The sequence below is a fragment of the Microcaecilia unicolor genome, chromosome 4, assembly GCF_901765095.1.
Source record: "Microcaecilia unicolor chromosome 4, aMicUni1.1, whole genome shotgun sequence".
Taxonomy (NCBI): Eukaryota; Metazoa; Chordata; class Amphibia; order Gymnophiona; family Siphonopidae; genus Microcaecilia; species Microcaecilia unicolor.
The window spans coordinates 86598448-86614776 of record NC_044034.1 but is presented as its reverse complement, the minus strand read 5'-3'; the positions used below and the strand labels follow the sequence as shown (position 1 = coordinate 86614776).

The window sequence follows — 16329 nt, the reverse complement described above, 5'->3', positions numbered from 1 at the left end:
ATAAATTACATTTAAGTACTGTAGACATACTGTTTCCAGTGGACTCACAATCTAGGTATATACCTGAGGCAATGGAGGGTTAAGTGACTCTGTTATATGAATTTCAGTGCTGTTAAATGTGTTTATTTTGGATCCTGTTTCATGGTAGTCTTATTATTAGGTTTCAATTTGCTGTTTTCAAGTTTTCCCCTTTCATTTTATTTATGTTTATACTTGTTTATTTTACTATTGTTAACAAAATTGTAAGTTTGATGTTAAACTGTACCTACTGTACACCACCTTGGGTGAATTTCATAAAGGTGGTTAATAAATCCCAATAAATTAATTAATTAACAGCTGTGGAATTTGAACCTAGCTTCCCTGGTTCTCAGCACACTGCTTTAACCATTACCATTAGCCTACTCCTCCCAGTGGAGTAGCTATGTGGGGCCATGGGGGCCTGGGGCCCCCAAATTTCCTCTGGGCCCCTGGTTTTGCTGGCAGGGGTTCCCAACCCCCACCAGCTGAAGCCTTCGTCCAGCGCTGGTCTCCGGTGTCACTTCGTTGCCTGCCCTGCTCTCTCTTCCCCTCAAGTCCGGCATGCTCTTTTTAGTGAAACACATGCAGGACATGAGGGGAAGAGAGAACAGGGCAAGCAATGCGGCGGCGCCGGAGACCGGCGCTGGACAAGGCTTCAGCTGGCATGGGTTGGGGACCCCCATAGCTAAGATAGCAGTGTGTGGGGAGCGGCAGGGGGGGGTGGCAGACCAAAATGTGCCCCCTACCTCGGGCTCTGGCCCCCTCCCACCGCGAGGTCTGGTCTGGCTATGCCCCTGACTCCTCCACAAAGGAGATTTTGGCTGCTGTGCCCTAATGCCGCCATCTAGTAGTTTTCAAATTCTATACACTACAACCCAGCCTTTAAATGGTTAGTCTGGCCTGATGATCTAAGACCTGTCCATTGGAGGATATGAGTGACAGGACTACCTTCCAATCCTGAGCCTGCTTGCACATGAATGACTCATTTGAGTCTTTGCCATGGGTGTTCCTGCAGGGATGATGAGTGGTCAGGAGGCTAGAGAAGAAACTACAAGGACTCTTTCAGGAGGGGCTATGTCACAATCCGTTGGGCTCCTGCAGTAGTTCTGGATGGCATGCGGCAAGCCTATTGCCACACACACCAAACCTTTAGTAAAAGGGCCGCTAAATTAGTTAAGGTGTGCTAATGAATGCTAATGTGCATGGCTTCATGATGCATGTAATTTTAGCTGGATCAAAATCAGAGGATCTCAGGAACATAGATTGGAAGAGTAAGATAAATATGTATAGCTATATTTTCTACTCCCACTTAAATGGCTATGAAAACACAGCTCCTTCTCACACTACTGTCAACTATAAACAATGAAGAACTTTCAAAAACTTCCAATAACACCAAAGAATGTTTTCTTTTTAATAGGAAAAAAGGACCTCAGGAAATGCAACATGATAATGTTACCACACAATTTATATGGCTTTATTCAAATCATGAGCCCACATTCAATCACTGGCTCAAAAAACCTATTAATAATCATTCTTTATGTTATACAGTTTCTCTTGTTATTTTTATTCTTTTTTTATTTAAAAAAAATATCTTAACACTTCTTCATTCTTCCTAGCATTAACTTTAAAACCACAAAAATTCATCACATCATTTTTCCTATATACTGTATATATATATATATATATATATATAATTCTTTGGTGATATTGGAAGTTTTTGAAAGTTCTTCATTGTTTATAGTTAACTCACGGGGCCCTTTTACTAAGATGCATAGGTACCTACGTGCGTACAACGCGTGTCAAACTACCTTCCGGCTACCACATGCCCCAGGTAGTAATTCTAATTTTGATGCACATCCAAGACATGTGGCAGAAAAAATTTGTATGTTCCACTGCATGGCGCTAACCAGACGGTAATCAGCAGTGTATGCGCACTGACGATTACTGCCCAGTTAATGCATGAGACTTTACTGCTAAGTCAATGGGTGGCGGTAAGATCTCAGGTCCAAAATGGACATGTGCTGATTTTTATTTTGCCACACATCCATTTTCGGCAAAAAAGGCCCTTTTTTGCTGGCACGCAGAAAAATGGACCTGTGTGCGTCCAATACATGCGTCTACACCAGCGCAGGCCATTTTTTAGCACACCTTAGTAAAAGGGCCCCTACATTTTCTAACTGGACTTGCCTAGTTTATCACTTTCCCTGTCTTCCTCAACCTGCAAGAAGAGCAAGCACAAATGTACTTGGGTAATTTGTTACAAAGAACCTTTAAACAATTCAAAGAGATCTTTATATCTTTGAAAATTTCCCTAGAATACTCAACAGAAAAATGGTTTTTTAACCGTAAAGAAAATGAGGATTTTGTTTGAAGCTTAGAAAAGTCTCTGTTTTGCATAATATTCTACATGAAAGTAATTTTGAAACACCTATTGTTACCTGTTTGTTTTGGGGTATAAATTGGTTTATCTGTCTGAATAAATAGGTAGCCCTTTCTAGAAGACATGAGGATGCGGGTGGTTTTTCTGCCTCCAAAAAGTTCTTTATTTTCCGCAACAAGCAGAACATAGGGCTTCTGTTTTCGCTTGGACATTTCTGCTTCTGCCAGTAATTTAGGATCAATCTGAAATTGGGAGGAAAACAGTGTCATTCTCTTCTTTACTACCTGTAATCATAGAATCAAGTGACATACCCAGTGATAGCACATATGTTACCCATAGCACTGTCTAATGTGTCTTCTCTATACATGTTCTGGATATGTATAATGTCACTGGGAGACTGAGCACATATTCAAAAGAGAGGGGGTAAGAGATTATAATGAAGCTTATAGTGGCAATTTTCAGATAGCTTTTGCACTTGCAAATTATGCCAGTGGTTTTAGCACATGGGATCAGTTTCCATGTCATGACATGCACAATAATTACATGCCTATTCCATACCTGTTCTTTTGTACAGCTGGATAAAAGGGAGATGATCGTGAATATATTTTTGTAAATGTCAGATACATGTTATTTTCATCCCCTGACCTAAACATGCTCAACTCACATCACTTAAAAATATTCATGTTGTGAGCCAAAACTCTGCATGTATTTTTACAAATTGAGGGAGTGTAATTTTCAAACAGATTTAGACAAATATATTGGAATTGACCTGTGTAAATTGCTTTGAAAACTGCCCTCCTGGGCGTCAGTTCTCAAAATAGTTGCAAAATATGCAGACAAGCTTCATGCCCACATTTTAGACAAATCTTCTAAAAGAAACTACCTGCTTTGTTTCTTTTTGGAAATTAGGATGTGCAAATTATGCACTTGTGGGGCTTAATTGTTAAGGATGGGCTGTCATTTGCACATGTCAATGGGAAATGTCAATGACGTACCCACATTACAAAAAAATCCAAAAGTCTGTATGCTCCTTGCAACAGGGACCTTATATTATAAATATTACTTAAGCTGGCCTCAAAACTCCCAAAGACTGCCTATAGCTCACAGTCATTACCTTTAAGGAGTCCCGAGGATTATCATATAGGCCATTTACATCCAGAATAAAGAATGGGAGAAAAACCCCCAAAGGAGAAAAACGTCCCATAGGGCTGAGCAAGCATGAAATATTTTGTAAGATATGAGAGTACACATGAAGAGTACTTGCATACTTTCACACTAACTTTAGAGCAGGTATAAATGTGTGTGGCAGCATTTGCAAGCTCATGGATCTGATACTGGGAGCCTATTTTATAAAGGCACATAGGCAACTATCCAGCTTATAATCGAAAGTGATCGCCGGCCATTTCCCGACATAAATCGGGAGATGGCCAGCGATCTCGGACAAGCGGCGAAATCGGTATAATCGAAAGCTGCGTTTTTGACAGCATCGCTGCTTTCCTGTCGCCTCGCCGGCAAAAGTTCAAAGGGGCGTGTCGGTGGTGAAGCGAAGGCGGGACATGGGCGGGTATGGGCGTGGCTACCAGATAGCCGGCTTTCGCCGATAATGGAAAAAAAAAGGCGTTAAGCAGTATTTCGCCAGGTTTACTTCGTCCTTTTATTTTTACGACCAAGCCTCAAAAAGGTGCCCAAACTGACCACATGACCACCGGAAGGAAGCGGAGATGATCTCCCCGTACTCCCCCAGTGGTCACTAACCCCCTCCCACCAAAAACCCCCCACTTTAAACACTTTTTTCCCAGCCTGTATGACAGCCTTAAATGCCCTACCCACCTCCATGACAGCAGAATGTGTTCTGTCCTCCGACAGCCTTTTCCTGCTTGTGATGTGGCTCTGGGGTGAGTGTGACACCTTTTCTGTTATTTGCACTGCAGAGTCACATCAGCAATGCATTGTGGTGGGTGTAGGTATTGGTAGTTGGTAGCCTCTACTTCCCTGTTGCTTTCCCCCTGCTTACTGGGTCAGAGTGAGCCCTGTTTTGTTTCCTGTTGAGGTCCATGCAGTAGTGGCCATTTTTGTATGCCGGTTTTAGTTCCCTTTCCTGTGTTACCACGTTAGAGAACATAGTTCTTACCTTGAATGGTGCTGAAAGAGGGCATTGTACACCATTGTGCCAGCTCTGACCTACTGCTCATCTTAGTACCAGGGGACTCTTTGCCAGTGAGGCACAACCTCTGATCTGCAGTTAACTGTGAGTAAACGTGCTTATTCAAATAAAGGACTTTTTCAAAGAGATTAGTCTTCAGGTGTCAACTGGTGTGCCAAAGTTATACAGCAGCAATAAGTCCTAGAGGCTGTATGCAGGTCCCTGGAGCAGTTTTAGTGGGTGCAGTACATTTGTGGGTAGTGGGTTTTGGGGGGAGGGGGTTGGGGGGCTCAGCTCCCAAAGTAAGGGAGCTATGCACGTGGGAGCTTTTCTGAAGTCCACCGCAGTGACCCCTAGGGAGCCCGGTTGGTGTCCTGGCATGTCAGGGGGCCAGTGCACTAAAAATGCTGGCTCCTCCCATGGCCAAATGCCTTGAATTTGGCTGGGGTTTGAGATGGCCAACATAACTTTCCATTATCGCTAAAAAATGAAGCCGGCCATCTCAAACCCCGGCCAAATCCAAGGCATTTGGTTGGCCGGAACCGTATTATTGAAACAAAAGATGGTCGGCCATCTTTTTTGAAAATACGGGTCTGGCCAGCTGTTTGCGGCGCCGCCAAAATACATCGCCGGACATGTATTTCGCCGGCGCCATTTGATTATTCCCCTCCACGTTGTTTCTATAAAATAGGCTTAAAGGGGTACCTTTTTTGGACTTCTCAGATACTAAGGAACTGGATGCATACTACAGAATGCACATCCTTAAAAGCAGGGGCAGCCCTATTATTAGGCCAACTGAGGTGGAGGCCTCAGGTGGGACTCTTCATGGAGCGGTATCTTCCAGCAGAAGAGCACTAAATAAGCGGTGAACAGAGAGAAGAAGCTAAAGGTCCTTGTTGCTCTCTGCCTCTCCGCTCTTTCTCCTTGCTGCTTGCCAGTGCTTCTTTCCCTGAATGTCTCAGAGCATGCTCCCCCACTGCCTCTTTCCTTCTCCTTGCCAACCCCTCTTGTTCTGCCACTCTCCTTTCCATCTTCCTCCCCGTCTCTACCTCCGGTACAGAATCTCACCTTCCATTCTTCTCCCCCCCCCCCCCCCCCCCCCCGGAATGCCCTTATGTGCTTTCTAAAGATCACCAGCAGCAGCAGCAACTCATATAGGCTGCTCTGCCACTGGCCTCGGCGTCTTCTTCTACTGCATCCCACGCCTGAGGAAACAGGAAATTACCTCAAAGAGGGTGGGACCCAGTACAAAGAAGATGCTGGGGAAAGGACAGAAGCAGGGCAGCCTATGTGAATTGCCACTGCCACCAGTGACCATTAGAAGGTAAATGAAGGTAAATGGGAGAGGGGTGTTTCTATCAAGAGAGAAGTGCAGCAATGCCATGCAGCGGGGAGTTGAGAGAGAAAGGGAGATGTAGATTCCTATCACAAGGTGGGGTTGAAAGAGAAAGATCATGGGAGGAAGGCAGAGAAATATAGAGTGAGTCATGTTGGCCAACAGGATGCAGGTACAGAAAGATGTTGAACTAGGGGAGGGAGGGAAAGCAGGGAAGGAGGGATGCAGAACAATGAGACTCGGGGGATAGAGGGTGGGTATAAGCAAAATAAGACTGAGAAAGTTAAAACATACAAACAACCAAGTACCTATTTGCTAGGTTATTAAGCCAGAATTTTAGAGGATGCTGAAAGGTCATATAATCAAGCTTTAGACTGAGTTCTCTTGGCATGGAATTTTACAGTGATAGCCCCATCATGTCTAGATATGGCTGAGCTCAGAATGAGCACATAAATGAACCTGATGGCCAGCCAATGAAAATCCTTTTAAACATGAATAATATACTGATATGTATGGGCAGCTATAACCATCTTTGTGGTGCAGTTCTGGAGTATTTGTAGTCATGGACGGGAGAGACGGAGAGATGTCAGACTTAGGAGGAGGGTGGAAGGGAGGGAGGGAGGGATGTCAAGGGGCAGGAGGGAGGTAAAGATGTCAGGGGCTGAAAGGAAGGTAGGGAGAGAGATGCTGGATGTGCAGGAGGGAGGGAGGCAGAAGGGAGGTAGGGAGAGACAGCGGGAGGGAGGGGGGGAGCAGGGGGAGATGTTGGCAGGGGCAGAATACACCCAAAATAGCCGGTTTTGAATTAGGCACTAACTGGACATTTTCAGCAGCGCTATCCAGTTAAATGCTGCCACATGTAACTGATTAGCCTGAAACAAGCGATTTAACTGATCAGGAGCCATTTTTGGCCAGTTAAAGCACTTTGGATATCTACCTCTGTATGCCTAAGAGACAGTGACTCCAGAATGCCCTAAATCCTGTTCCCCTTCTGGATGTATAATGAATGATACATCTGACACTATCCCTTTAGCTCTTTATAAGTACTTTTGAAGATTAGCCTCACAATGTATGTAAAACTATGAATTGGGCCAGTTCAGTGTCTCCATAGCAGTAGCGTGCAGGCTCGGCGCTTCAGCCTTCCCTTCTCTGTCTCTCAACTCTGGTCCCGCCCTCATTTCCTGTTTCCTCAAGGGTGGGACCAGAGCTGAGAGACAGAGAAGGGAAGGCTGAAGCGCCAAGCCTGTACGCTTTTCACTGCGTGCTACTGCCACCGTAACCCCGACGAGGTAAGAAGATGGCTTTTAAAATTCGGACGGATGGAGGGCAGGCCCTGGAACTCAGAGGGAGGGAGGGAGGATGGGCCCTGGAACTCAGAGGGAGGGATGGACGGATGGCCCTGGAACTCGGAGGGAGGGAGGGACTTTTAAAATTCTGGGCTGGAAGGGAACTTCCAGTGGGTGAAATATTGGGGGTGCTCAAGCACCCACAGCACCCACGGAGTCGGCGCCTATGCTATATACTACCATGTGGGAGATCCAGTTTTGAATCCTGAGTCCAATTCTGCTCCTAAGATCAGGTTGGGCTGGGCAGCCTGCAGAGATAGCTTTCACAGTTCCATGGGGGATAGTATCCCTGCTATTGTACGTTAGTAGCACAATATTCAGACCCAGGGTACATGCCTACCAGATTCTGGAAGGGTTCATGACCTGTTGTCTTTGATCAAAGGTTTATCATTGCTACTTTTGTTTGGGAATGAAGGCTTAGGGAATGTTTCTGTCTGATTGAGTTAAAAGACAAAAAGGAGCAAGAGAAAACTGTCAAAATAATAATCTAGTCTAATCTAATCAGCAGCTTGTATACCGCACATGCGGGCTTGGAGCCAATGTAGTTCAGTCAGGTGGCCAGAGACACTTTTGAATCTCCTTGCTCTGAAGATTTTTTTATTTATTTATTTATTGCATTTGTACCCCACATTATCCCAACTTTTTGCAGGCTCAATGTGGCTTACAGAGTAAGATTAATCTTGCAGCTGTGTTTTGTGTGAGTTGGAGTTTGGTTAGTTGTTTGTTGTTTAGTCTAGTGTGCAAGGAGTTGCAGTAGTCCAGGTTGGATATGACCAATGCTTGAACCAATACAGAAAAGTGCAATTTTTGAAAATATGATCTTATCAGCCTCAGCTGACGCATGCGAAATAAGGATTTTTTTCCAGACTAGATTGATCTGGCCATCGAAGGATAGTGATAAATCTAAGACGATTCCTAGGACTTTTGAATTTTTGTCTAATGTTAGGTTTATGCCATTGGGTAGGGTAATCCTGGATGGAATGGCTATCTGGGTGAGGGAGAACCATAGTAGTTTTGTCATTGGTTCAGTTTGAGCATATGTTCTGTGGCCCAATTGTGGATATTGTGCATAGCATTGTGGATTCCGTCCATGGTTTCTTTTAGCGTGGACCCTACGGGGATCAGCATTAGGATGTTATCCGCATAAGAGAGAATGTGCTCATCTTCATTTAGGCGGATGTTTTTACTATGACTACAGACAGATAGTATCTCCCTTTGGACATCAGTATGAAATTTATAGGTCAAAGAGTATTAATCGCTTTGGATTAGTTTCCTTCATGTTGTGACAGCTCTGACCTCTAGTGGTAGTCAGCTCTGTGTGGTAACTGCAGAGCAGATACTGCCCACCACTCCAACAGTTACTATACAGGTTTTGCAGTTATTGTGCATTAATTTTTGGGAGTAATGCAAGGTAACTGCAAAACTTTACTGCACTTCAGTAAAGAAGCCTCCAAGGTGACATTTTCTCCTCTCTGTTTCAATCTTCCTGTTGTGAAACATGCACTTACAGTATCTCATTTATTAAGGTAAAAATATACCTTTACTTGAGTATAATTCATTTCCCTCAGCTTTTCGCCTCCTAAACCTCCACTACCCCAATTGCAGAGGTCTTAAATACAAATCAATACATGCATCTAGCTTCGCCTACCTCCGCACACAATTATGGAATAAACTACCGAATACTATAAAAACTACGCACGCCTTGACAACCTTCCGGAAGTTACTGAAGACATACCTGTTTCAAAGAGACTTACAAAAAGAATCCTCCTTAATGATTTGTTTCCTAATCTATACCAGAATCAACCAATATTGATCCCTTCTGATTTGATTATTTTATCATATTATCATTATTGAACATTACATTTTTTCCTACTCTCACTTGTATATTATGTATTGTCATTTTATTTACCCTACTTACCTGTTATTCTTGTACATTAATTGTAACAATATGCTGAACCTCTTACTCTGTTCATGTTGATGCCATTGCTATATAATGTAAGCCACATTGAGCCTGCAAATAGGTGGGAAAATGTGGGATACAAATGCAGCAAATAAAATAAAAATAAAAATAATTCATAATGCATTCAAGCATGCCTGAATCATACAACAGTGGACACTGATGTGTCTTAACTTGTAAATATTAAAGACTCACCAGTATACTTTTTACTTCTTGATAGTTGTTGTCATTGTTAAGATTGAAATTGGTAATGCTTGATAACTTGATACGTTTTATTTCATCTTCAAAGTACACTTTGATTGTCGTGGGACTCTGCGCTCCATGTAATTGAATAGTAACTGTTTCTTCAGTTCCTGCATGTACAACATTGGGTGCAGTGATAAGATACCTAAAAAGTTGTAAATAACAATATATATATTATTAATAGCAAAATATATATATCATATATTTGATTATTTACAGCGAAGCTCCTGGCTACATGTTGAACCTAATAAATTTACCACCAAGAAACAGCACCAGTCAATCCCGAACTTACTTAAACCTGCACTATCCAGACTGCAATGGACTTAGATACAAATCTACTTATGCTTCCAGCTTTTCTTACATCAGTACACAACTATGGAACGCCCTGCCTAAAACTTTGAAATCTATTCACAACCATCTTATCTTCAGAAAGTCATTGAAAACCATCTTATTTATAAAAGCCTATCCTTTGGATCCAAATTAACGTCCTACTATATGCGACTGTACTACCCTTTTATCACCACCCCTCCTTATTTCACTGTTGCTTTATACTTCTGTTACTTTATACTCCTAATTTATATTGTATTTGTGTAAGCCACATTGAGTCTGCAACTATGTGGGAAAATGTGGGGTATAAATGTGTTAAATAAATAAATATAAGGGTAAAACAAGTAGAATCATTATAGGCATTGGTAATACAGCATATAATGGAGCCGTTCAGGGCTCAGGTTTATTAGAAGAGTTAACCTTTCTAAAAAGCCCTGAATCTTCGAACATACAGATATGTGTACTAGCTACAGAACCAACCTGGGAAATCTGGAAAAACATTTCACTATACCCATATGTAGAACAATAAAACCACACATAGAGGCTGATCGCAGTATACAGTTAGCTTTCAATAAAGTCCCTGTGTATGTTATCTTACAAACTACAGACCAGTGTCATCATTGCCAATTCTAACAAAGATTATAGAAAGAGTTATCCTGTATCAAATGGATGATCTTCTTCAGAAGGCTGATTATTTTGAACCCTTTCTAATATGGCTTTCAGAAAGCCCGTAGCACAGAATCCCTATGACTTTCCACAGTTGCTGTAATATGACAAGGTACAGATCAATGCTATAATTTCTTTTTACAATAACAAAAAATCTATATGGCTTGGCTTTCTCCAGTTGTAAAGTATAGACTACTGAAAAATATGTTTGGGAGAAAGTCCCTAAGAATACTTGCAATTAGCAACCAGGTGGAGTCTCATTTCACTTAGCACGAATATTCATATCACTCCCATGGTGACTCTATAGACCTGCATTTGTTTAATCATTGACTGTAAACCACCTCCACCCTATTGTTGCAATTACAATTGCAATTGTAATTGCAACAATAGGGTGGAAGTGGTTTACAGTGAATGATTAAACAAATGCAGGTCTATAGAGTCACCATGGGAGTGATATGAATATTCGTGCTAAGTGAAATGAGACTCCACCTGGTTGCTAATTGCAAGTATTCTTAGGGAATTTCTCCCAAACTTATATTTTTCAGTAGTCTATAATTTCTTTTTAGTCATGTTAGATATTTCAGCAGCATTTGACACAATAAACCATTCCATTTTGTTATGTTATTTCAGGTTCTGTGGGATTTTGGGAGTTTTATTGGTCTGGATCTCTTCCTTCTTAAAGAGAAGATCTTACGTCTGATATGAGGGATCTAGTTATGGGTGCACCTCAGGGTTCTTCGTTATTGGCTACTTTATTTAATATCTATCTTGTTCCTTTATGTCAGAAATTGAAGTCCCTGAATGTCCATTACAGAGTGTACAAAAAGATATGCAGTTTTTCTTTCCATTTGATATCTCTATTAATTGAGAAAACGTCTTCAGTAGACATTTGATGCTGTCATGAGGTGATTGAAGGAAAACAAACTGGAATTAAACATGGTGAAAATGGAGGTGATGTTAGTAGGAAAAGTTTAAGAACAAAAGGCTCCTATAAAAATTGAATTATGTGGACAAGAAATGCAGATTGCTCAGCAAGTTTGCAGTCTGGAACTAATGTTAGATTCACAACTTTCATTTAAAACATATATACATAAATGTGGTCATAAATTCCTTTTTAACCTGCAAGTGTGGAGATCCTGAAAATTTGTATTCCTTTGCGGATTTAAATATTTACTGGTTTAGATTATTGTAATTTGTTTTAGGGCCTCTTTTACCAAACCACACTAGCGATTCCTGGCACAGTAATGCTGACAAAGCCCATTCACTTTCAGTGGGCTTTCTCAGCATTGCTGTGTGGGAATCCCTAGCACGGTTTGGCAAAAGAGGCTCTTAAGTAGGTCTACCAGCATCAAATTTTGCATGTACATTTGTATATGTTTTTTTTAATGTACTCTGCTTAGATATTGGTGGACAAAAAGTTAAAAAAAAACTAAACTAAACTCCAGGGATATTACAGATCATTCAAAAATACTGCAGCTCAGCTTTTGTTGGGGATGTTCACATTTTCAGCACATTGCTCCGGGTCTTAAACAACTACACTGGCTACCAATTGGAAACAGAATATCCTTCAAAGTACTTATTATGATACAGAAGGCTCAGGAGCCCTATGCATATCCAGCACATGCCAAATCGGCATTACCACCCAGTTACCACGTGCCCTGGGCGATAATTCAGAATTTTGCGCATACCAAAAACATGAGGTAGGAAATATTTTCTATTTTCTACCATGTGGCGCTTACCCAGCGACAAACGACACTGGGCACATACTGTATGCCTACCGCCCGGGTACCACATGAGACCTTACCACTAAGCCAATGGGTGGCAGTAAGGTCTCAGACTGAAAATGGACGCACTGGGTTTTATTTTGCCATACGTCCATTTTCTGGCCCCTTAAAAAGAGGCCATTTTTCTAGGACACGGTAAAAACTGGCCTGGCGTGCACTCAAAAGACATGATCGCAATGCTGCAGGCCACTTTTTGCCATGGCTTAGTAAAAGGGCCCATGAAAAAGGAATCAGCTTATTATCTATCTACGGTGCTTAAAATATATACTCTGAATCGGGCATTACATGCCACAATTCAGAGTATATATTTATAGAAATGCTGGTTCTCTATTCCATCCCTAAGGAAGATATATTTCAAGGAAACTCAGAAAGACACATTCTCAATTGCACCTCCAGTGGCCTAGAATCAGTTTCCATTATATATTAGGATGATAACAGACATTGCTATATTAAAAAAATGATTGAAGTGATTTCTATTTTCTCAAGGGTCAGATTCTATATATGGCGCGTATTCTCTAAAGTATGCCTAAATTTGATAGAATTGGCTTAAAGTTCTGTGCGGTGTATAGAATACACCAAGTGACCCTCCATGTGACCAAATTTAGTCATGTACATTTAGGCCATGTTTTACTTGGCTTAAATCCCTGTGCCTAAATTAGGTGCAGAGTGGGTGTATTCTGTAATAATGTGCATAAATTTTAGAAATGCCCACGCCCCCCCATGGCTATGCCCCCTTTTCAACTATGCAACTTAGAATTTAGGCATACCACGTTACAGAATATACTTAGCAAGTTGTGAGCGTAAATCTCAATTAATGCCAATTAGTGCTGATAATTGCTTAGTGACATCCAATTAACAGCGCTGATTAGCTTGTTAACGTATTAAGTTATGTGCATTGTTATGGAATAAGCTAGGTTGGACCCCGGGGGGGGGGGGGGGGGGCATCGAACCGGTCTGCACAGGGCCCTGCACTTGCTAAGACCGGTCCTGAACCCCTAGTGGTAATTTTGTGGTTTTATGCTAGGAGTCAGACTGCCTAAGAAGGGCATTTCATGCCATAGCCCAATGTACAACCCTTGACCCTATTAGTCATTTCCAGAGACCCTAGTTCTTATGACCAATCTGCCGCTCCCCACTCTCTGAAAAAAAGAAAAGGTCTCTATCTTGGCTCAGATAAGAGCCATGTAACAGTCTTTTTGTCCATTTCCATCCTTGGACTTCACATCATCCTTCTTACCAGTCAACTGATCAACATCCAGCCGCAAAAGACTCTTCTTGTTTGTATTGAACCAGAACTGGTGCAACACTCTTGGTTTCAACTAACTACATTAAGTTCCTTATTGGCTTTTTTGTAATAAACAGATGGAAATAAAAAATAAGTCTTCTCTTTGTATATTGAACTGGTTTAGCTTTCTGTTAACGTTTACATTGGAATACACATTATAAGAACAGTATTCCCCTAATTCTATATATAGTGCTCGAAATTGCATGCAATTTAATTGCTTTAATGAACCAATTAGCACCAATAATTGGGTGCTAACAATAATCAATAATAATTGGAGTTTACATGCGCAACTGTGGAATTAGAAAAAGTTCAAAGAAGAGTGACCAAAATGATAAAGGGGATGGAACTCCTCTCATATGAGGAAAGGCTAAGGAGGTTAGGGCTCTCCTACTTGAAAAAGAGAAGGATGAGGGGAGATATGATTGAGGTCTACATTTTTACTCATTCCAAAAGTACAAAGACTAGGGGACACTCAAGGAAGTTACATGGAAATACTTTTAAAACAAAGAGGAGGAAATATTTTTTCACTCAACAAATAGTTATGCTCTGGAAATCTGCCAAAGGTTGTGGTAACAGTGGTTAGCATATCTGGGTTTAAAAAAGGTTTGGATAAGTTCCCGGAGGAAAAGTCCATAGTCTGCTATTGAGACAGACATGGGGAAGCAACTGCTCGCCCTAGGATTTGTAGCATGGAATGTTGCCACTATTTGGGTTTCTGCCAGGTACTTGTGACCTGGCTTGGCCACTATTGGAAACAGAACACTGGGCTAGATGGACCATTGGTCTGACCCAGTATGGCTACTCTTATGTTCTTATGTAACTGTATAGTCACTATTCTATAAAGATGTGTGCATAAATATTTTCACGCAGATCTGAAAAGGAGGTGTGGCAATGGGCATGGGCGAGTCAGGGGTATTTCTATGATTTGTGCACAGTATTATAGAATTTGGGGGATCCGCACCTAATTTGGGCTCAGGATTTACATCAGGATTAAATTGGTGTAAACCCTCACACCCACAACTGGGCGTAGATCCTGGCACTAAGTGCTATTCTATAAACAGTGCCCAACTTTGAACACCGTTTATAGAATAGTGCTTACCCCGGGATTCTATATATTGCATTGAGATTTCCACGCAGAAATCAAAGCACATCAAGTTCAGCAATAGGTTATAACAAACGCCTCCAAGCGCAATGAAGGTGGGTTGCTGAAAGCAAAAAAAAAAGACCCCTAAATTTACAGGAGTCGATATTCAAATTGATATTCAAAATGATTTAAGTGGGCAGGACAGGCACCTACCCAATTAAATGGTCTGAGGCTGGCTATCTGCTGATATTCAGTGGCACTTAACTGGGCAGTGTCCCTGAATATTGGCCATTTTGGAACCAGGTCGCACAGGGGTGTGACAGGGGCAAAGTCATGGAGGAGCCAGGAGTTATGCTGGTGTTGCAGTATTCAGTGCATATGCCTGCATAGCTAACTGGGCATGTAGGACCACATAAATAGCAGTCCTAACTTTGCCTGGCTAGCTATGTGGCACTGAAAATCAGCTAGCACCCGCATAACCTCTGGGTATTGGCCCAAAGCTGTTTGTGCTCTCCCCTCCCTCCCCCTGATGAACAGCTGCCTTCTTCTTTCCTCTCAGCCTCCTTTCTTCTCTCCTTGAAAAAAGCTCCCTTCTTCTCTCCTCCTCAAACAAGGCCCCCCTTTTTCCCTCCACCCGAAGGCTTCCCATCTTCCCTCCTCCTGAACAAGGCCCCTCTTTTTCTATCCCCCCAAATAACAAGGCCCCCTGGGCCTACAGTTGCAGTCTTTGGTGGTCAAGTGGTCTTCAGGGCAGGAGCGAGGACCAGTAGCGAGGACCAGTAGCTCCTGCCCAGGCCAGTTCCCTCATCAAAGTGGCTGCCATGACCCTTGTAGGCAGTCTCCTGTTACTAACGCATTACCACAAGACTGCTGCTTGAGGTCACTTAGCAGAAAACACAACATAACACAAAAACACACACAATAAAAACAAATAACACGAGAACACAATGATGGATGAGAATAGGACAACAATATGAATCTTGTACAATGATATAATCTGAGTCAAGAAAAATGGAAAACAAAGGGTATCAAAAATTAATACATGAATGTCCAAAGGCAATGAGCTCTGGAAGGAAGACCTAAAAGCTGAAACAGAACAGTGAGTAGACTCTAGTCTAAGCATAGATGATGAGAAGGAGTCACTAGAAAATTGGCTTGGGAAGATCTTAAGATATGGCCAGAATAATAAGTAAGAACTGAGATAAATTGGAAGACCCGGGTTGAGCTTCAAAATTTTGAGTTTAGACCTACTATTGATAGGTAGTCAGTGTTGCTCGATATTTTAATGTTCAGGAATGCTAGCAAGTAACTAATAGCAATGTTCACAATATATCCACATTCTATTGTTACCCCACTGTTTTTTTTTTCAATTAGCTAAATAAATTATTAGTAAGGTAGATGGTACTTACGATTTGGTTTGTTCTGAATTTGTTACTAGTGCGTTAACGCACAACAAAAACAATAATATCCACATTTGTTGGCTATATTAATGCAGTTTTGTAAATGGAATGTTCTACGACAACCATCAATAGATAATGTGTGAATAGGGCTTGTCACAAGCTTCAGTACTAGCAGCCATGGGTTATTTATTAATGAGAAATATAAACATTGAAAAATAAACGGAAAGAGGCAGATCTCAAATAGTTCAACAGAGCTAAAAGGGTCTTTATAGAGATAGCAACTTGCAAATCTTTTGCCCAACCTGCAATGAATACACTGGAACATTTTTTTGGTTAGAGAGAGGACAAACAAATTGAGTT

At 41.7% G+C, this 16329-nt stretch overlaps 1 protein-coding gene across 1 annotated transcript in view; it reads right to left on the bottom strand.

Moving 5' to 3' along the window:
• LOC115468593 (complement C4-A-like) overlaps positions 1–16112 on the bottom strand; it is a 154373-nt gene extending 138261 nt beyond the window's left edge. Inside the window, 3 exon segments of the mRNA XM_030200408.1 lie at positions 2457–2640; positions 9376–9568; positions 15979–16112. Of these exon segments, the coding sequence (XP_030056268.1) occupies positions 2457–2640; positions 9376–9568; positions 15979–16043 (442 nt within the window). The 5' untranslated portion in view covers positions 16044–16112.
• Between the last annotated feature and the right edge of the window lie 217 nt (positions 16113–16329).